This window comes from Diadema antillarum, unplaced genomic scaffold (assembly GCF_040938485.1).
Source record: "Diadema antillarum isolate AM-2024a unplaced genomic scaffold, OU_Dant_1.0 scf00000014, whole genome shotgun sequence".
NCBI lineage: Eukaryota > Metazoa > Echinodermata > Echinoidea > Diadematoida > Diadematidae > Diadema > Diadema antillarum.
The window spans coordinates 1,553,290-1,576,005 of record NW_027270903.1 but is presented as its reverse complement, the minus strand read 5'-3'; the positions used below and the strand labels follow the sequence as shown (position 1 = coordinate 1,576,005).

The following is a 22,716-nucleotide window of genomic DNA, read 5'->3' as shown; positions in this document are numbered from 1 at the left end:
GGTAGTCTTATGCATTATGTCACTTTGAAAACAAGTGAAGTGTCTAAACAACAGAGAATAAAGAGAGGCCATTTGTAGCAACATGCACATGAACTAATTACGAACTGGCTTATCCAGCAGCAATGCAAAAGAGAGGAGATTCATATAGCAATAGCATCCCATGGTTACATCAACCTTGAAGCTGAAAATACCTTAAGGTCCCTTTGGTCTGGACCTTAAAATAAACTCAATGTCACATTGACGGGCTCTATCTTTAGGAAACACCACCCACTCCATCTATTAATATGACCCAAGATCACTATTTGCATGATTCTACAACAGCTTTCTCATATTAATCTACAGAAATTGTACGAATAAAAGATCTTGCTTACTAGACTAGAACTGTTGTCAGTGTAAAATCAAAACAACATAAACATCATGAGCACAAAAACAGTAAAACACCATGCCACATGTCAACAACCCTTCAACTGTGCTAATTTAGGACATCTGGGCACCACCACCATTTCTACAAGCTATAATCCATGATCCTCCCCCATAGGTGATTGTTGTCTGTTTTCTTCAAAATCTACTACCAGTTTTCTAGAAGAACAAAATAATGTTAAAGATCACAGAGATTTGATAATTTGGGATACTTGGGCTCTGCCCTATGGGTCCCTCTGAGGGCACCACCACTACTGAGCAAACTATGACCCTCTCTCCCATTGATGATTTCTGCCACGTTTGGTTAAAGGGATCGTATAGTTTTGGTTGAGACCTGATTTCAGGTTTCTAACATTTTTTTGGTGAGATAATGCGAAACCCCTTATATAATATGAAAGAGCATGTAATTCTATGAGAAATCCAACATTTATTTGATGAAAATTGGTTTTGAAATGGCTGAGATATCCAAAAAAGAGTAATTCTAATAGAGTGTGGGACCCATACTTCATTACAATTGCTTTGTTTCACTTTGTTTTTGGAAGTTTCAGTCATTCCAAACCCGATTTTCATCAAATAAACTTTGAATTCCTCTTAAAATGGTATGCTCTGTACTACATCATAAGTGTTTTGTTGGTATCTCGCAAAAAAGTTAAAGTCCAATTTTCATCTCCACCAATACTGTACCATCCCTTTAAAGTCTAACCACCCATTTTCAAGAAGAAGATGAAACTATGATAAACACAGGAAATTGTGCAAAAAGTTTCTACATTTTCAGAATTGCTGCATAGCATCCTGACTTTATTTGACATTGAATGCCTATTCAATCAGCTTACCTCTGAGTACTTCTTCTCCGTCTCCTGGATGGCTTTCTCGTTGTCTGTGGTGCTGGGGTATTGCATGATAGATCATCTTTTGATTTGGTTTCCATCATCTGCTGATAAATGACAGCGAAACAAAATTCTCTTTGTTACTGCCTGAACACCTTGTGTAATTGGACACACTGGAATTTACGTTCTATGACTTCCGTTATATAATAGGGAGAAAAAGTATCTGCAAAATCTTCAATATCTGCGTAAGTCACAAATTCTTCATTCGAGGACATATTTTGAGTTACGTCACAGCCGCCAGAAAGTGCAAAGTAGTTTTCAACACGAGAAAGTGCTTGGGACATTCTTCCTATCTTCATAAACATTGGCATAAATGCATCTGAATATTTTATGGTGAATTCACTATAAAACATGAATGAACAGACAAATTTCATTCTTTTTCTTATTCATCATTTCAATGTGAATGTGGGATACAGATTTTGCAATAGCAATGTCAAAAAACCAAAATATAGGATTTTAACTGTGTTTCACATTTTGGGTTTCATTCATTTAAAGTATTTTTTGAGGCCAGTTGCATTTGCTGATGGCCTGATAGTGCCAAAACAGAGTCTATTCTTGTGATATTGTGAAGAAAAAAAAAATCCTCCCATTGTGTTTGCTTGTCAATCAATTTTTTTTCCCTTTGGTTGGGGAGTCCCCCCATAACAACCAGTTTCTGCCACATCCCTTTGGAATTATGATTGAAATGTGATACAGTATGTAATATGACTTAACCCGGATTCCAGTTATCCATACATGGTGCCTACCTTGGTTTGATCCTCCTTGTTGGAATCACTGGGACCCACTGATGTACTTTCTTGACCACTGGTGGTCGAGTCCTGCTGCTGTTGCTGCTGCTGCTGCTGCGAAGGCCCGGCATTGGACTCCTTGCCATCCTGGCCTGTCCCACCATCTTGCTGCTTGCTCTGTGCTATCCGCTGCAGGGCCTGCTGCCTCCTCTCCGCCTGTTTCTCCATCTTGGCAAACGCCTTCATGATGGCCTCCATCTTTCGCTCCTCTCTGGTCAGCTTCCGCTTGGGCGCTTCCTCCTCCTTCGGCTCGCTGACCTCCTTGCCCGCGGGTTCCTGGTTCTCGGCAGGCGGTTCCTGCTGGCCTGCAGTATCCACGGCAACAACATCCACCTTCTCCTTGTGCTCTGGGTCAGACGTGTCTGCGGCTGGTTGGGCAGGTTCCTCGGCCGGCGGACTTTCCGGCTGATTAGGGGTCTTTGATTCCTTAGAAGGTTTGGAGATTGTTTCCTCGGTCAAGTCAGGGGGGTCCTTGCACCGCACAACGGGTGCCACCCGATTCTGTGAGTGATCAAAATAATCAACGGTAAATGTCTTAGTCAGTGAAAGATTTCATCACCTTTTATTCTCAAGCGGCTGTTTTCTCTTGTAGATATGCTCCTTTGGAGGCTACTGCCAATGACTGAATGTGCATGTCATCTGAATGTTTTGTTGCTACAGGCTTGTCTATAATCTAAGGCCCAAAAGAGGTCAACATACAACAATGCCATGATTACTCATCGAAACTGTCAAATTTCAGACTCTTTCATCTCACAACTTTTAAATGAAGCCTGGTTAACCCCCTCCTATAGTCTACTTTCTTTAAATCTTTTCCCTTTCATAATTTGTCAAAACATGATACTGACAAAAACATTTAAGAACTAACACCAACTTTCCCAGACTTCAGAGTTAAGAAATGCCAAACAAAGAGGTTTCATACAAATGGCAACTTGACACAGGGTAAGAGGTACCTTTAGAGATACATAATAATCAGCAACATAAACTTTTGGTTGCCATCTCTTAACCAAAAATGTAGAAGTGTGCAATTGCTGTTCAGCTGTAGGTGACTTACTTTAAAAACATGATTTCTACAGTTGCAGTTTTTATACATGATACTGTTGAAAATACTGAAAATCATTGTCTTTAATGTCGCTGGATATTTTTGAAATATATTTTTTGCGGGATTTTATCTCGGCCAAAATAAGGCATTTAAACACAGAAGAAATAAATAAGCAGTCATCAGTATGCTCCCTTCTTGCAATGCATATGTACACAGGAGAGCAAACCATCCATCCCCCCTTTTAGCTACTGTAGGTGTGAGCGATGTGCATTTCAATAAGTTCCTCCCTATAAGAAATGCCTTCTCACCTCTGCACTGTTCCCAGATGTGAGTGAGACGCGCAGCGGCGAAACCATTCTCTTGGACGACGACGTGTGATGATGATCGCGGCTGGACTTGACCTTCTGACCCCTGGCCTCAAGGGCTCGTCGCTTCCTCCAGTACCTTTTGACAGGACAGTTCTTTTTTGCGCATGCACATCGTACTGGGTGGGAGCTGGAGGAACAAATTGGTGTAGCAGTCAAACTGTCAGTATATCAGTCATGTTTCCTGACGACTGTACATCAATCAACCCACAATAGAAACTTACATAAGAAGGATTCAAAACTTTTAACTTATACTTATCCACAACTCAAAAGTGGTTGATCTGAATACAAAAAAGAGGTGAATACATAAATGTGACATCCTATACCTGGTCTTAAGTCAATGATAAAGAGCATTGCCGCTGCTGAAAATCAGATGATTTCCCAAACAATCATGCTGATGAATTTCTAGAACAGTAATTAGATGTTGGGAGTGTGGAGGTACCAATTTGTTTCAATGATTTTGTGAAAAAGATAAATACTGGGCTGTAAGTGATGTTTGTTGAACAATAATTAATGCAGTTTCAGGCTATTGAAGTCCACTGCACTCAATTGTACACAACACCATACTTCTGGTTTTCATTCCCAGAGTAACAGGGAAGTGACCCTAACACAATAGATTGTTACTGCTTTCATTTCATACTCTCCAACACAAACTCAGCATTTTGGTGAGTTGCACAAGGACAAACAAACGAACATGTGACACAAAGATCCTATTCATAATTGGGTACTGTGAGATACGAGGAAGTTCCGGCATAGCAAATGCACAATGCAAGGGCGCACTTGTTCTTTATCAAAAACGAAATGACAAGAAAACCAGTAAAACAATGACAGGAAGTGAGGGAGGTATAACAGTGGGATAGAGAAATGGTAAACAGCCTGGCACTTAGGGTAAGACTCGGATCAAACCCGTTCGGCACTTTCACTTTTACACATGACAGCTCTCGTAGGGAGTGACGATAACAGCTCAGTGTGGTGTGGATCATGGCAGGCATAGCAGGTGGAAGATACAATTACCCCAAACTCCCCCCTCCCCTCTCCAATAGAGTTGCCAGTCACATGATAGGCTGCAACCAGAGGAGCATGTGCAAGTGTCAGAGTATACCAATGAGAAGCATGTACACACTGTCTTTAAAGGACAAGTTCACCTTCATAAACATAAGGATTGAGAGAATGCAACAATATTGGTAGAACACATCAGTGAAAGTTTGAGGAAAATTGGACAATCGATGCAAAAGTTATGAATTTTTAAAATTTTTGTGTTGGAACCACTGGATGAGGAGACTACTACAGCTTGTGAGTCATATGCGTACAACAGTATAAAGAAAATGTAAAGAAAATTCAACATAATTTCACTTTTTTCGCATAATAATAGAGCACTTGACTTGCCTCTTTCTAAAGGCAGGGGGAATAATATTACCCATAACATTTGTCGGTAACGAGTCGGGGGAATGTGTACTTTTTTCAAAAGATGAAATTTTGTGAAATTCTCTTTATATTTTCTTTATATTGTTGTACGCATGTGACATCTAAGTTATTCACACACTGCAGTAGTCTTCTCATCCAGCGGTTACTGCACAAAAACTTCAAAAATTCATAACTTTTGAACGGATTGTCCAATTTTCCTCAAACTTTCAATGATGTGTTCCACTAATTTTGCTACATTCTCTCAATCCTTATGTTTATGAAGGTGAACTTGTCCTTTAAGATTTAGAATCTACCAATATTATATGCGATTAGCCTCCGGATTCCTCTCCTAGCATTATGTTACTCAAAGGTCCATGTGTGCTGTACTAATTTTTGTGACCCTAAAGTACTCTTGACACCATTGCTCAAGAGCAGAAATTTGACATCAGTGCTGAATACTGAATCTCTTCAATGTGTGCTGTACTAATTTTTGTGACCCTAAAGTACTCTTGACACCATTGCTCAAGAGCAGAAATTTGACATCAGTGCTGAATACTGAATCTCTTCAATGACACGTACGGGATATGCCACTTATGTAAAAAAAAAAGGTGCTCCAGGTATGGGTATGTACTGTCCTACAGACGAAATCATTCTGATACTAAGTCTATAAGACCATAAGTCTGCCAAGGTATATCAGGACTTTAGGGTCAACTCTCTGGCACCAAAAGCACTGCAGCACGTAATTCCATCTTGACAGCCACATCAAAGAGCAAAGTGAAAATTTAAGAAGAGCACTCACCAGTCCTTGTAGCTGAAGTCAAAACCGACGGTCACTTCCGTCCCCTTGGTGATTTCAACGAGGGAGAACAGGTAGAGCCTCAGCAGGCCATCGATGGCTACATGCCGAACCTATCACAAAAGCAGCGACCACTTGGGTTAGGTGTTACCCTCACTCAATCTCTGTCTGACTGGCTGATTGCCAAGTAACAGGATTCTTGATAACTACTGTATATGCCATATATTTAGCAAGTGCGATTTGTGTGTGTGTGTGTGTGTGTGTGTGTGTGTGTGAATTGGACTTCCCAACAATTTTGCAAGTAGTTTGATGCCTGATCATGAAGTATTGCATTCATATTGAGATCGGAGTTAATAATTTCGTGTGTTATCAAATTTGCGTATAGTACCCAACTTGCCAAATTCATAAAAATAAAAACCTTGCATAATATATGGTGTATACAGTAAGGGTCCACATTTATTTGTACATTATTACTCATCCCATCATATGTCCTCTAAAACTGAACCATACACAGACAGAATTTGTCCTGTCAAACTATGCTCAGACATGTGTCTGTTATTTTTGCAATATTTGCCTGGATGCATAAATCGATGTTACTGAACAAATGGTAGGAAAAACGGATGAAGTTCCTAAATTCCATACTTCCATCCCCCCCCCCCACCTTTTTTCTTTTTTTTTTGTATGTAAATCATATAATGCAGGGTCATATATTTTGTATAATCATTGCCACTGGATGCACTCAATAACTATGAAAACAAGGGTCTAAAACCGTATCAGTTGTTTCCCTCATGCCTTTAAACCACTCCACAGTTTACATATTATGCATCCCATTCTACCAGATTCACTTGAGCCTGAACACCGTATGTATATTTCTGATGAGTGCACTTACAAAATAATTTTCTTAATATTTCATTTTGAAAAGTTCAAACTCACTTTCACTGAACTATAGTGCATAGTTTCTTATAATTCATGATATTGCTGGGCATGAACCCATAATTCATTCCGTGTCCAAATCCATCAGTGACTGTGCTACATTACACAACCATTTCCACATTAAAGAAAGAATTATCAAGAACTTCATACATTATTTCACCTCAGCGGATGTACTGGACTGACAATGATTTTTTTCCTTCTATGATAAATGTGTACATACACTTAAACACATCACAAAACATTAAGAAAAGGGAAAAATCATCTCATCACATTACCTCAGCATTTGGAGAGCAAGACCTCCTGACATAGCGGGCAATGTTCCCATATTTCCTTGCATCTACACACAATTCAATGTTGTTGTACTTGGTGTAGACGAGTACATGAAGATATGGCCTGAGGAAGGAAAGGATTGAAAGGTGTAAGGAGCATGATGAATAAATTGCTTTCACTTTTGTTCCAGCCAACAATTCTATTCAATACGATTCCCTCTCCTAAAATATCATGTGGTGAAGCTCTATTATGTCATATATCTATGTATACGGATGTATAATGGACATCATCTTTTCTACACACTGAACAATGTGGAAATCCGTTTTGCCATGCCCACAGATTTTTACATTCTCACAGCCACTTCATCTTTTGCACAATACACACAAAGTCATTATGAGATTCATCACAATTATGTCAGATGTATATCATGGGACATGCCCTTTGAAGTGAGAAGAAAATGAAGTTACATGAACACTCATTTTCTTTTATTGCTGAGTGTTACTAGTATTAAACTGCAATACCTACATAGTCATAGACTGGCCAATTTCAATGATTCTGATGATACTTGTATATTCTTGCACCTAATGAGACTCTGAGGCCCAAATTCAATGGTGCAATGGACAAAATATTTCATGAGGTGAAAGATGAAATGATCCATTCAAGGAGGAACAGCCGGGTTGCATGGATCAATAATTTCATCTTTCAGCGAATTAAATATTATGTCCATTGCACAAATGAAGAAATCATTTATTATTTGTTTATACTAACACAATATCTATCATAACACCTCAAATTAGATCCTTGTCATTTGACGATTTATGAATTTAGAAACAAGAGAGAATGTGTGAGATCTGAGATCGACAGAGTGGTGGGCGCTTTATGCTAGCGTGCTGTCCATCAATATGCTTGATCGCCTGCACACTGCAAACATGTTTTACGTTTGTAGTAGTGTGACAGGCTCTCGATATGTGTACAAATGGAGCGAATCACATGGATCCAAGATTGCACAGTAAATGGAGCCACAACTGCACGAAAGATGTCGTAATAATAAGATGGGACAAACGATCGATATCAAAGAACCAATTTAATGACAAGGATCTATTTAGGTGTTCAATAATACACAACAGTATTGCATTTAGCAGCAGTAGAACACTTCATGGACAAGATAGTTTAGAATAATCTTTGCTCTGCTCACACACTTGTCAACTGAGTACTTTGATTGATCTCCTTTAGGTGCCCATAGTTTGGTTTTGTTAAAGAATGTAAACAGATTAATCAAAGTATCATCAATAATCCCGTTATAAGTTGGATGTAAACACAACCCTGTCTGACAAACAATAATATCCCTCACTCAGTCCTGAAACCTGCCTTGTCATGTCATGTGCTGGGAAGGCTTTTCTTCTGGGGTGGGGTTGGGGGGGGGGGGGGGGGAAGAAGGGGAAGCTACACATTTTAGGCACCGTGTGTGGTATTTCTGAAAGTGTCTGAATCATGCAAGCGTAGCATCCTCATGGCGGGCAGTCCTGGGGATGATGAGTCTGTCATAAATCAGTTTGAAGTAACCCCGAATCCCCCCATTGCCCCCAGGCCCCATTATTTCCTTGCCCCTTAATTAACATTTCCTACATATCCTGTTTGCTAAAAGCCTGGCCTGCTACCAAATACTCCACTCATTAGGCTTCATACCATATGACTGGGAGCATTCTCCTCCCGAGTCTAAGTTTAGATCATGCAGCCAAATCTACCAGGTGATATGTGAGGAGACAGCTCGCTGGTATCAGTTTTGTTTTTGCCGTAAGTGCTGTCAGTATGTTCAGGATGTGTATGTCTGACTACAATGCTTGTGGCACATCATATTGACACATCTCATTGTAACCAGCCTCCATATTGAAGCCATCTCCTATATTTACTTTCAGCTTTCCTGTAACCTTACTTGAATGTCAATAATATCACAAACACGCCCCCACACAGCAGCTCTTCAGTAACAGCACTCAACTAACCATTATGACATCATAATACACATTGGTAAAACATGACTTGATACTTTATAGGCCCTATCCTGATCTTTCTAAAATTCATAGGCAGGAAAGCACACAATTGATGTCAAGCTTTACAAAGGGAAAGCTAGGATATGTTTATGTGACTGTAATAATAGTAACATACTTGGCAAGGGCAGGTTTTTATACATCAGTCTGGACTATGAAACAACAGTTCAAAAACAGCTACTTAGTATGTAATAGCATGTCTACAAGGTTATGAAAATAATAATAATAGTAAAATAGCACTCTATACTACTTACATCATCTGTTTGAAAAATATGACCTAAAAAAGTCAGTTAGAACAGTGGTGCTGAATGTACTTAATCTATCAATGTGTCACTCACACTAACAAGTAATTAACATAGAAGTAAACAAGTTGCAAAAATTTTGGGGAAAAGGTCTTAACTATGGGCTTGCTATATACATTAATTTCATCACCAGATCTAAAAGACAAAAAACAAACAAACAAACAAACAATTACTACCTAAACACATCTGCACATCACTAGCACACTCTTTCTAGACTGCAACTGAGGATTGGTTGATCATGAGAGAAGTATGCCAAGATTGCATACTCACTTTTTGGTCCATCCATTGGTCGGTACAAACTGATCCCTGAGCATGAGCATACCACGGTACTCCACGATGGGTTGGTTGGGAGCCAGCTCCTCCGTAGCCACCAGCCCACGGGCCGTGCGCCCGACCGGACCAAGGAGTATTTTCTGCGGCGAGAGGTCGTCCATGACGCAGCCGGGGCTGGGCATGGAGGACGCAGGGTTCTGACGGTGCGTGAACAGCAGCTGGTTGAGCTCACTGCTGTACTGATTGGACACCGCCTCCACAAAGTGATCGGTATTCTCCAGTCTGTATTGTGAAAGCCGTTAACATATGATGGGAAACAACACTGGATTAAGTGTCAGGTAAACAGACAGCTGATGTCCTTGTCCTTCTATAGTAGGACACAATTTCAAGCTGCAAGTTAGCATTGCAGTTCAAGTCTGAAGAGGAGCAATAATTAAGTTAAAACATGAAAAACAAACTGGCACTACCTTTTTTTCTAGTCAGCATTTTCACTCAAGGAAAATGTTTGGGTGGACTCTTTTAGACACTCTACAGGCTTATTTCTGAGATGTGAAATGGCTGGTGTGACAAGCAAGCAGCAAGTCACGAGACACATCAACTCTTTCACAATACCTGAGGGCGAGAAATCTACTTCCTGATATGAATCCCAGCAGAAGCAATTCACGACACATTCAAGACGTGGCTGTAGCGCTGTGCAAGACAGCTGCAAAGCCCGGATCAGCATTTGCCGTGCACCTCAAAAGTTATGGCCATTACAACTGTCTGATGACAAATATCCTGCTTCACACGAGGGGTTTCCTCCGAAGCTGCCAAACTGCTCTGCCTCGACTACAAAGCTCAGCCCCGATGAGGCTTCAACAGAGGCAGATCACGCACAATCGCTGATTAGAGAGAGGAAGTCATTAGCAATGTCGCGTGATGGACATGTGCAGTAATAGGAGTAGGGTTGCAGTATGTTTGTGTCATAAACACTTCCTCATGGGTCGTTACTATCGTATGTTATACTGAAGGCTGTATCTACAGACTATAAAGAAGTTCTAGTGAAATCAGGACATCACTGCAACCTACGGCCAATCAAAGGAAGGCAACAGGCAGCATACACAAGACTGAGAACTCCCAACACATGATTGAAAATTGTTGCATGAAATCCAGGCAAATGTGGTATCAAGTATTTCAAGAGATTTGTTTTTAGAAATGCATTACTGCAAAATTCACTGAACCATTATCATTCCATGATCTGTAAAATAGGTCATAAAAACCTATCAGAAGAATCCACAAAGTAACACTAAACAGCAATCTTATGGAATGACACAGCTACACAAATGCAAACAGATACAAAAGAGCAAAAAAAAACACACCACACAATCAACAATGAACCTTCAGGACCAGCAAGCATTGTTGCTGGAGCGTATGTATCCAATCAAGAGCAGTATATGTGAAATAACATGAAAAATATCACTACCCCTCCCCTATCAAAACAAAACAAAACACAAAACAAAACACAATACTCACACTTGCTCTCCATGAAGTAATAAGTCTCCGATGCCTGGTTCTGCCAGTCCTCTGTTCTTCTTGTGCTTTCGCTGTGGAGACAAAATCAAATCAAACTGCTGGTTTGCAGTTCACCGTACGAAGGGACTGTTAGGAAAGTGATCTCATGCATTGAACGACTGGTGAGACTGACTGTGCCAGATAGTTCGCCTTCCATTAGATTTAAGCCAGTCACAGTAAGACACATACATCTTCTACACGCCTCAAGCAAATATAGTCCTCCAAAACAACTGATTAAATACATGTACATCACTCTGTGAAGTCCAAACAGAAGCAACCTCTAAAAATATGAATCAAGTCACAATTAATTTGCTATGGAATATTCCTCCAGAAGATGATGAAACAATACAGCCTTAAAAAGAAAAAATGGGGGGGGGAGGGAACAGAACCTATAGAGCAGCAATTTGTGTTCCAGGACTTTGGAGACAGTCAGTCATGTTCAAAATCAATACATTCTATTAAACACAGCTGAGAATGCCAATTGCAATGAATACAATGAAATATCAGCAAAGAAAAAAAAAACCAAAACAAAACAAGTATAAACTGCAACAAATCTCCCCGCACAAAATAAAACAAACCTTCTTTTTCTTCTTCTTCTTGTGATGTTTGCCTTCCTGCTTTGATTTCTCCTTGTCGCCATCTTTGTGTCTCTCCTTTTCCTTTTCCTTTTCCCGCTCTCTCTTCTCCTTCTCCTTCTTTTTCTTTTTCTTCTTGAGCTTGTTCTTAGTCTTGGTCGAGGTGAGGGTGAGACTAGTCGGAGTGGTTGGGATGGAGGAGTACCTGGTTTTCTTGTTCTTCCGTTTCGTCTCATCATCACTGCTGTCTCGTCTTTCCACTGATGCCAAGGGAGCAGAGGAAATAGAAAAGGGATTAGCCAGGTGTTTTCAAATGATGCTAGCCAGAAGAGAGGGATGATTTTAGCTTAAAGCACGGTGCTACACAAGCACTTGCCCAATTGCCTTGGGCAAGTGAAAAATCAAAGTTGGGTAAGGGTTTTGGAACAATGAAAAAAAATTGCTTGCCCAAGTCAGGCAAGCAAAAAAAGTTTTGAATTCATTTTTTCCCCCACTTTTCACTTTTTCCCCTTCAAACCCATGAAGCCAACCATAAAGAAGCCAAAAGATTATGTCTGCTTAATGAGGCAACGCCCTTTAATTTCATTTCAGTAACTTTCCAACACCTACAATGTACATGAAGAAGTTCCAATGCAATGCAACACCAACACTCGATCAAACCAACCATGTTACTCCAATGTGTTTTTTAAAGGGTGTGAATCAACATGTGCTGTTCATTCAAATGATTGTGTTTTATCAAGCCCTTGACTTACAAGTGATTTTCTATATCATTTTCTTATATTTTTCGACTTTCTTTTTGGGCAAGTAAAAATTAATGTTTGGGCAAGTGTTCTGCAACACTGTGAAAATCTGCTTGCCAAACCAGGCAAGTATTAAAAAAGTTATGTAGCAACCTGCTTAAATGTAGCAATACATCTGTCTTTCCAAGCATCTAATGGTAGGCACTCACAGTTTAAGCTGCCAGGCCTATCCTACCCTTAACTTCATACATAATGCATCTCAAAGACTATTCACACATCAAAACATCTACACAAATGCTTATTAAATGCTCTATTATGGCAGCATGCATGCCTTGAGCCACATAAAAATCTCACAGCCTTGAGTTTAAGACATCCTGATGTACAGACTTATCATGACCCTTATCATATCTATTACATCATAAAATCTTCAGTACAAGATTGAACGACAAATGATATATGTTGCACTCTTACAACTCTCGCATATGGAAAAATGGAGAGTACAAACTTAGAAACATATTCTGACCTTTAGTTATGACAAACTACCCTATAAAACATTGGGAGAATCAGCTGTTGTTTAAAAGGAGACATTATAAAGCAAAATGAAATGAAGCTTTGTACTCAATTTAACACACAAATATGATCTTTTACAAGTAAAAATGTTTTACTTGCCCAACACACTAATGAGTGAATTTATAAACCACATGGTGGTTCACTGGAGAGGATTTTGTTGTAGCACAAGTTGTACCGGGAGTTATACATGCAATGCAAGCCACAAACAATTCCCCTCACCATTCTTGTCTTGTTCAATAACGGGCACACTTCAACAGTTCCAATTGTCATCATGTACACATAAAATATACAATGTACACAGGGTTATGGGGTCTCACAGGACATGATCCCAACATATGGTACTTAATGCAACCTCCCTTAAGTACATCAAGAGTGTTGTGGGTCTTGTGTTTTGCAGATCTGTAAGATGGTAAGTGGGTACTTACTTATGTGCTTCCTCTTGACCGCCTGAAGGTCCACAGCTCGCTGCTGGTTGACCATCCGGGGTTCACATCGCTCACAAAAGTAAACGTCTGGAATGTTATTCCTGTCCAGTCCCATGCATTCCACATGTTGCCACACCAAACATTTATCACAGCAGATCATGTAGCCATCATCATGGTCAAATTTACTACAGTAGGGAGAGTGTTGAAATGAAACAGGTGATCAGTGGAGTATGTATACAGGAGCAACATCCATGGTTACAAACTTTCTAATACATATAATGTGTATACACACATACGTCAGTATAAATGATTTAAAACATAGAATGGTATCACATCTTAATGAGTGGGGCATATTCATTCGCAATACAATGCAGCAAACAAACAATAACACAAACACTTCGAAAAGCCTGTTGGTGAACTTGAATGGGAAAAACCTGAGTCTTACCATATACATCTTGTGACTCCTTCATCCTTAACGCTGTCCGCATTGTCTTCGGGTGGAGTGATATTGGCATTGCTGTTATCAAACAGGTTGGTCAGGGGTAAGGCAGGGATGCTGCCTGGGGTTGGTGGAGGAGACTGGGGCGGGGTTGGGGGAGGGGGCTGTCCATAGTTGTGATCCTACAAGAAAAGAAGACATCAGTAAAGCATCAACGCATGTCACATCAATTATTTGGTGATTTCATGGAAATTCTACAGAGAATTGATATAGCTGCAGTACATGTATATACGTTGTATGCATACACTGTTGAATAGTGGGTATGTAGAAATCTCCTTTAAACGATGTGTCCATAACACAACAGTGATGAGAAAGAAATCAAATAGAAAATCTTAAATAACGGCAAGCCAATAACATGCCTCACACCATGGACCGTTGTAGGTCCATGCTCACACCACCATGCTGACTATCAATAAAACATTATAAAGGGGAATGACCCCCCCCCCAAAAAAAAAAAAATAATAATAATAAAAAAAATAAAAAAATAAAAAATAAATAATAATAATAATAACAAAAAAAAAATAAATAAATAAATATAAATGAATAAAATGTGCATTTAAGCATTGAGGGAATGCAGCAATATTAGTAGAAGACATTGATCGGTAAAAGTTTGAAGTGATAACTTCATCAAAACTTTCAAAATTCATAACTTTCTATTAGATTGTCTCATTCTCATCATACTTTCACTGACATGTTTTACTACTGTTACTGCATTCATTCTTTTCATTATCAATAAAAGGATAACTGCACTCACAGTCGAACATTACCATAAAAATCCTTTCAGTTAAACTGCGGTGCATCAATATGCCACCCATGTACATCTGTACATACATACATACACTAAAACAACAATGATAAATCTCACAACCTTCGTTGCCTTTCAAGCTACAACTCCATGGGTTTCAAGGTAATTTGAGCTAACACTTGAATCCTGTGTATTGTTGCCTATTTGATCACTCTTTGTAGACTTTCTCTTCCTTGTTTCAAATGCAATGCTTTAGAATACTACTCCTGAGTTGTTGGAAAGCAACCAGACATTGGCAATTCCAGTAACTGCTCAATAAAAAACATAAGATTTGCTTCTGTTTTTAATTACCAAGTCGTGATTTGGGCTTTCAAAATTTCCATACTGCTGTACTGGGGTTTTGTATAACTTTTCTTTTCTTTTCTTTTCTTTTTTTCTTTTTCTTTTTCTTTTTCATTGAAGCCACCTGGAATCACACTGAGGCTGTGACTAACAATATAGACTTCAAATTGGGCAGTCTCTTTGAGGAAAAGCACATGGAGCTCAAGTCTGGAACCAAGCCTAACTCTGAGTCTTAGCAGACTTTACTCATTAATACAATGACAATGACAAGACATGGATTTGGACAGCTCAGAAACAACTGTGTGTGTTTCACTGTTACAAAGTGACAAGACTCTTGTCTGATTTACAATTTTGCTGATCTCCTTTCCTAATATCCTTGATCATTGTTTGTATTTAATATTTTATAGTTGCAACACCCATCTGAATTCCTTCCATTAAAAATCTATTTTTTTTTTCAAATCATAGACTGCTTTACTATACAGTGTAGTTTAAAATGTTGCTGCCAAGACGATTACATTGCTGCAGAGTCTTCTATAGAACATGAGAAATCTTGAGGGATGATGATGCAATATATTATACATTGTACAGGGAGCAGACTTGGGACACATTCTGAAAGTTATACAGCTGCTACACCAAACGGGATAATCTCATAATAGAAGCCATTAATCACAGGATGCTCCCGACCAAATGCATGTAATCAGTTTTGGACCATTTTGCCAAGCCATCGGAATCCAAGTGTACTTGACGTGAAATGAAAAATGAAAAGACAGACAATAGAATTTGTATCACTTGTATAACAATGCCTCTATACTACTTGCAAGATTATAATAAGCACAGAAAGCATATTACCCTATCCCCTCATCCCCTCTAATAAAAAATGAAAGTATTTTATTTTTCTGCTATATGCGATGCCCTGCCTTATGATATCACATGCTCAACCCATGAAATGGACATCAAGGAAAGCATTCTTTGAGCAGGTACAGCTGTAAATGTCAAATATAACTTAGCGGGTAATAGGGATGGAAAGGAGATTCCTGATGAGGTAAAGGCAATAAATGTGTACATTGTAAGATTGCAGATCTATTCCATGTGTCACTGTATGGTTGGCACCAATATTTGAAGCAGAACACACACATAATACTTTGTAGATCACTCTGAAAAAAGAAGAAGATAATAAATAAATAAATAAATAAATAAATAAATAAATAAATAAATAAATAAATAAATAAATAAGATTCAGAATTTCTCACATTATCAGTCTGCAGGAAACTGATATATTTCTGGCATTATCCCATTTTAAGGAACAAAAGTACAGTCATTCAGTTTTTCTTTATATTGAATTCCTGGTATCTCTGTATGATCATGAAGCTTCATGGCAACAAACATCCTTCTCTCCAAATAACAGCTAGGGTATTCAATAAATCTGTGCGACAACAGCTTGTCCATCATCACATCACAGATTATTTCCAACATGACTATCCCATCTTGGCCCCACCTGTGAGGGTTTGTTTTCTGCATTGTAAAGGCCAAATGTGACAAATGTCCTTCATCAAAGTGAAGCATCAAATTATATCATTTTCATGTCCAAACTAGAAATGTCGCTATGGCGACTGGTATGCCTCCGCCATAATGCATGGTTCTCCTAATAGGTCTATAGTACATGTGGACAATGTGTGATTACATTTTCACAAAATTGGCAAAATATTAAAATGACATGTTTGTCACAAATGTATTGAATGTTTACCTTCCTTGACCTATGTTTAATTGGATGAATAAGAGAGCATGTATTTGGGGATTTAAGAACTTTAACTTGACTTTGACCATTTCATAAGTTTATGCACTGAGTAATTTTCAAGGTATGGAGAAAAAGCGCAATTTCTGTATTGAACAGTAAATTGTTATCATTTTCATCTGGCCTTTGATTCATAACAGAATCACTGTCAGGCAGAACATACATAAATTCAGCATGTACTAAGTTTCAAGATAACTTGAGCCACTTCCGAGATATGGAGAAAGAAGTAAGTTCAGCACTTTCACTTGATCTTTGACCTTTTGACCTTTGACCTTCTTGGCAAAAAAAAAAATCCCAGAGAATCTCTATTGGGTTATACATGCAGACATCAAGTTTTAAAACAAAAAATCCTGCTGGCATTGCATAAATATAAGGAAAATAATAAAATTTTGAAGTATTACCCTTGACCTGACCCCTGACCTTTGACCCCATGAACCCTAATTTCCCTAGATAACCACTGCCAGTCAGTAGATGCATATATACTATGTTCCATGAAGATAACTTGAACAATTTCCAAGATACAGAGAAAAAAGTGAAATTTTAACATTTTACTTGACCTTTTGACCTTTGACCTTTTGACCTCATGACCCCAAACTTTCACCAGAAAATCTTAATTGGGTAGTACACGTATACACTAAGTTTCAAGAAAATATCTTCGGGCATTGCATAGATATGGGGGAAATAGTAAAATTTTAAGCATTTGACCTTGACCTTTTGACCTTTGACCTTGAGCATGTGCACCCAAAAGTTGATAGGCACAACTTCACCCCCTAATACACATACATGCCAAGTTTCATTAGGATACCTCAAAAGGATTTGGTAGTTACCCTGTCCACAAAATTCATTACGGACGGACGGAAGGACGGACGGACGGACGGACGGACGGAAGGACGGACGGACGGACGGACGGACGGACGGACAACCCGAAAACATAATGCCTCCGGCACCACTTCGTGGCGGAGGCATAAAAAGGGTGTGGCAAACACATATATTTGTAGAGAACAGGTTTATTTCAGTACTATGCCTTATAAATCACGAACGTTTTGTTATAGTTGACAATTTGAACTTTCCCACACTTGACAGCACCAAGACAGCATTTGAGCAACACCAACTTCTCATTCAATTTCTTTTCAATAGTAAGTGCATTGTATTCATTCTATTTGGAGCCTTCATATCCATGCAGCTATCACTGGGCACAGAAGCAAAAATGTTTCCTATGGACAATCAATCAAAACTATCGGCAGAATCCCGTTAGATCTTGATTTAATTCTAATTCAAGTCTTGTTCATTTCCTGTTTAAATCCTGGTTTCTTCATTTTCGTTAATGAATACGAATTTACAGAGGGCAGAGCAAGTTCCCTGCATGCTGGTGATTTGTTAACATACATAGGTAGGCATAGGAAAAGAAAACAAAATCATTGTGTTCTGCAGCAGTGTGAAAGAACTGCATGATCTTAAATACTTACAATACATACACACACACACACACACACACACACACACACAAAACCAGCAACCATATACTCATACAGGCACACAGATACAGTATACCACAGATTAAATGGCTCCGAGGGTACACCTAGTGTACCTCTGCTGGCTAATAAGAACTGATGTACAGTACAAGACAATGTAGCTGGAACATTTATTTTTTTGAAAAGTTTTCTTTTTCTTGTTTTTCCTGCACATTTTCTCAGGGTCTACCTTACAGTTCTGGAAAAGTGGAAATTCTCCCTGGGTGGAAATTTTTGTGCATTTTTCACGACTAGAAATCCGGGCAGAAGTAAAAACAAATATTTTTGCACACAATACGTTCCACTAATAAATGTCTTGATTCCGCAGTATTATAAACACGCGACATTCATCTCCCCCAGCTGAAGAATTACTTGCACAAAAATAACTACTTTTACGGTTACATGTATTTTAAATTATTTATGAATGCAACTGGACTATAACCATGAATGGCTGATGAAACAATATCTCACTATTTGATCCTTTGTATTCCTGGCATTCTTTGGTCGATCTAAACATTCTGTATCCATGTTTTGTTTTTTCTTTCACTACTTGAACCATGTCAACACAATCAGCATGTAGGCAATGAAATAGATAAAGAGCATCTTGTGGCTAAGAAACAAAATACAAAAACAAAGCAACATCCAATGTATCTTGCCTTTGAATGTAACTACATGAACTAATGAAACTATTACCCATGGATACATAAGAAAAGAAAAAAAAAAAACTAACTTGAAATAGGAACATCTAAAAGACATTTGAGGCAAAAAAAAAAAATCTTTTTCACACATCCAGAGTTACATGTATAATCTGTACTTGGCAGAATTTACATAAAGGCACAGCCCCATTAAAAAGAAAGCAAAACTACCATGACATGCCTCTATCTCACTGTCACTGGTTTACACTTCTATACTATTCGCCCAGCTTACTGTGGTTAGATTTTATGCCCGATACAGAAAGTGAATGACTTCAAAATTAAGATGGTTCGTGCACGAAAATAGACGGTTGTACCGTTGTAAAACCAGAGTGCTCCAAAGAGATCACGTGGCTACACACTCGACAGGAGCACTGAGTCATACTGCCGCGTTCATACCCAGCTCACCTGATAAGGTAGTCCGCGATACACCGGCACTGATGTGTGGGTGTTTTGGGTTGGGAGGCTGTGTGTCTTTGCATCTCCAGGGTCATCCACAGCTTCAACGATGCTGGGGGGGTTCAAAGGCAAAGGCATGAGAGTTGAGTGAAATTCAAGGAGAACGAGAGCTGCTATGCCTGTACAATAACAAAGACTGCATGATATGTGCAAGCAGTGATTCCTCATTAGTGCAGAATCGCAATCTTTGAGAGATCTCGGGACTGTTCTAATGTCACTATAAACAGAGGGGGCTTTTTTTTTGGGGGGGGGAGGCAATATCAAAAACAAAGAGAGATGATCCTCTTGATTTCAGGCATGACTCCATCTGTGCATGGTGTGGGCATGCTGCTCACATGCTATCCTTTCCTTTAATGATTTAAGACACCAAAATTTGCTTCTGGGCATTGATATTACAAGGGCAATTTAGAGTAGATGCACTACAGTTGTATGAGTGGTTTTTTTTTTTTTTTTTCTGAAGAACAATCTCATGCAGACCTCCTAACCTTTCTGACTGAAAAACATTGATGATTTGGCTCAAAAGTAGGAAAGAAAGAACAGTTTCCATAGGAGTGTAGAGCAAAATTATCAAGATAAAATTCCTACTGAAATACAGTAAAATCTAGGAAAGGTCAAAATTCAGATTTTTTCCTCCAAATTCAGAACGGTTGGAAGGTCTGTCACATGGCACAATCAATTTCACAGATGAATTTCATCATCTGCTGCATAAACTTCAAAATCATTCCACTAATGCAAACACAAACATAAAAAAACAACAATCAGTGACGATTGCCATAAAGAGGTAAAAAGCATCAAATGAAACAAATGTTGTCATCACATCAATGTGACGATACCTTTATTTTTTGCTTATTCAGAGCACATGGAAATGTTTTCATTTTGTGTGCTGGTTGGTTTTTGTTTTGTTAATTCTTTTAGGGGGCATTTGTTTTTGGTTCCTACATCGTATCTTTAGTGCACATCAAAATCCCTATGATGAGCAGTTTCTGGTTAGTACAACACAACTGCAATACATGTATTTCTGGCACAAACTTACAGAGCACAAAATCATCTACTTGTACATGTATATCAATTAGCTCATTTGTATGTTTGATTTAGCAGCATGTATACATTACAACTCAAAATCCCTATGATGAGCAGTAGTACAACATAACACTGTTTGTTTGATTTAGCTACTTTGTATATACATTGTAACTAAAAATCATGTACACATTATATCATGTATGTGTACAGATTGTGTACAATGTATGTATCCAATGTAACCTGTACACATACATTTGTACTTTTGAAAGTTTTGGGATACCGTACTTTATTTCCTCCCTTTTGAAATAAGTTTTGATTGAGCAGATTGATTGATTGGGGGAGGAGGATATGACACTTCTGTGCACAGAGAGTAATTCAAGTACAACTACTTAAATCAAGCAGAGAAATGCCATTTTCACCTTCAAATCCAGACAATACCCCATTGCTTTTATACAGTACTGCTTTTTATCCAAAGAACGTTGTGAGCTACACAAAACCAGATAAGTCAATATATACAGCGTAACTCAGATATTTTTCTGCATGGTGTTGCCACTCTTGTAGTACCCTTGGTAGATGATTTCTCATTGAGAAATTAAACCACAATAGATATCTAAAGACTGGAAATCAAACAGAACTATCATTATGATTACTCAAGTATCCTTTAAAAGAAGTAGATCGTATGGCTTTTAAAGTCATTAACGTTATGCAGAAGTAATTCATGAACAGATGACATGAGATGAGTTTCATCAATACAAGTACTGGCTTGTTTCGATTACAGGCAGTTTTGGAGAGAATATAAATTTTCGGCACAAATATTTCAATGTGAATCACAAAGAGGTTGCTGAATGAACACTGGTCATAAAATATTGCTCCTCTGTGATCTACCATGGGACTCATCTTCCCTAAAGACAAAAGGATAATGACTTTTTGAAATAGTGTTAAAAGCAAACAGAATTTAAAGAACATAATCAGTGTGATACATCCAATCCCCCAAATCTTAGCCTAAATTTTGCAAGCATTACATTGAAAGAGCAATAATAGAAAGAATCTATTATACATCTTGTCATAAGTACCAGTATAGCTGCATAGAAAAAAAAAATGACATTGATAAAGTAGCCATCATTAACCACTTTGTGCCATCTGACATTGTCGTGACACATAGGGTTACTGGGAAAAATTGGTGAGTTTCACATATCAAAATATTCAGTAAAGTATTATCTACTGACAACCTATAATGGCTTCAATACTGCCTGAGGAGAGTTCCATTTCATGACACATTAGAATCAAAGCAACTTGTGTTCATTAAAAACATATGCATCCTTTTTAGTTTCCCCCTTTTCTACCATATCTATGGACTCACCTGTCAAAAGAAAACTGCATGTGATTCTATGTAATTTCTTTTAACTAAAGAAAACCCCAAAACGACATATATGTAAAATCAACAAACCACAAAGTCCCTCTGCACGTAATCAGATATATGTCTACATGAAAACTTTGTGCCAACTTCAGCCATGTATTTTAAAACAGCAATTTAGAACCTTAAATATTTTTGTACTACCTTTGTGATAGCTTGCTCTAGCAATAATATTATCTTTAAATTAATATCAACAACAGCATTACATCTTGTTTCCTCCTTCAAATTAAAATAATCTTTGCCTTAATTAATCTGGTGCCACCGTAAAAGCAGTCTTTCCACACACAAGGCAGGGTACACTTTTAATGCTTTGAAGGCCTTTGATAAGAGACTACACCCTACAAGTTTCACAATTATGAACCCAGTTATTTACAAATTCTCCAACTAATACACTATAAAGTACATATACTGGATGGATAATGCACTAAGACTAAAAGTGAAGTACACCGTACATCACAGTCCTGATGCATCTAGCTCTTACTTCTTGCATACATTTGTATCTCAAGGCAGTCTTAGACTTAGCGTAAGAAGCTTAAGTAAACAGAGGCTACTGAAAACCACTCACTCAGTTCCTGCAGCCATGACTACATTGTGACGATCCGTGATGAGAGGTGAAGGGTCAAACAGTGGCTGGCTCATAACGAAGACTGGAAAATGGCTATCCTACATCTGAGTAGCAGTAAGAGTGTTGTGCCGGGTGATATTGAAAATGTCTGGCGGTTTGTGCCGCAAAAGGCACACATGGCAAACACTGGTTTGATTTGCTCCTGCATAACAAGAACAGGGAGAATACATATTAGGGACATTGTGTTGAGCAATGAAATGGCATACACAGTGCATGTACTGTACACTGTGCATG

General features: G+C 38.5%; 1 protein-coding gene across 1 annotated transcript in view; it reads right to left on the bottom strand.

Moving 5' to 3' along the window:
- The window catches only part of LOC139721734 (uncharacterized), a 52,018-nt gene that overhangs the window by 17,524 nt on the left and 11,778 nt on the right, over window positions 1-22,716 (bottom strand). Inside the window, exons 3-14 of the mRNA XM_071633058.1 lie at window positions 22,423-22,624; window positions 19,373-19,475; window positions 13,829-14,004; window positions 13,384-13,568; window positions 11,652-11,908; window positions 11,035-11,129; window positions 9,520-9,804; window positions 6,908-7,025; window positions 5,703-5,812; window positions 3,443-3,629; window positions 2,054-2,596; window positions 1,254-1,351 (exon numbers count right to left, since the gene is read on the bottom strand). Coding sequence (XP_071489159.1) covers window positions 1,254-1,351; window positions 2,054-2,596; window positions 3,443-3,629; window positions 5,703-5,812; window positions 6,908-7,025; window positions 9,520-9,804; window positions 11,035-11,129; window positions 11,652-11,908; window positions 13,384-13,568; window positions 13,829-14,004; window positions 19,373-19,475; window positions 22,423-22,496 — 2,231 coding nt within the window. The 5' untranslated portion in view covers window positions 22,497-22,624. The remainder of the gene's footprint in view (window positions 1-1,253; window positions 1,352-2,053; window positions 2,597-3,442; window positions 3,630-5,702; window positions 5,813-6,907; window positions 7,026-9,519; window positions 9,805-11,034; window positions 11,130-11,651; window positions 11,909-13,383; window positions 13,569-13,828; window positions 14,005-19,372; window positions 19,476-22,422; window positions 22,625-22,716) is intronic.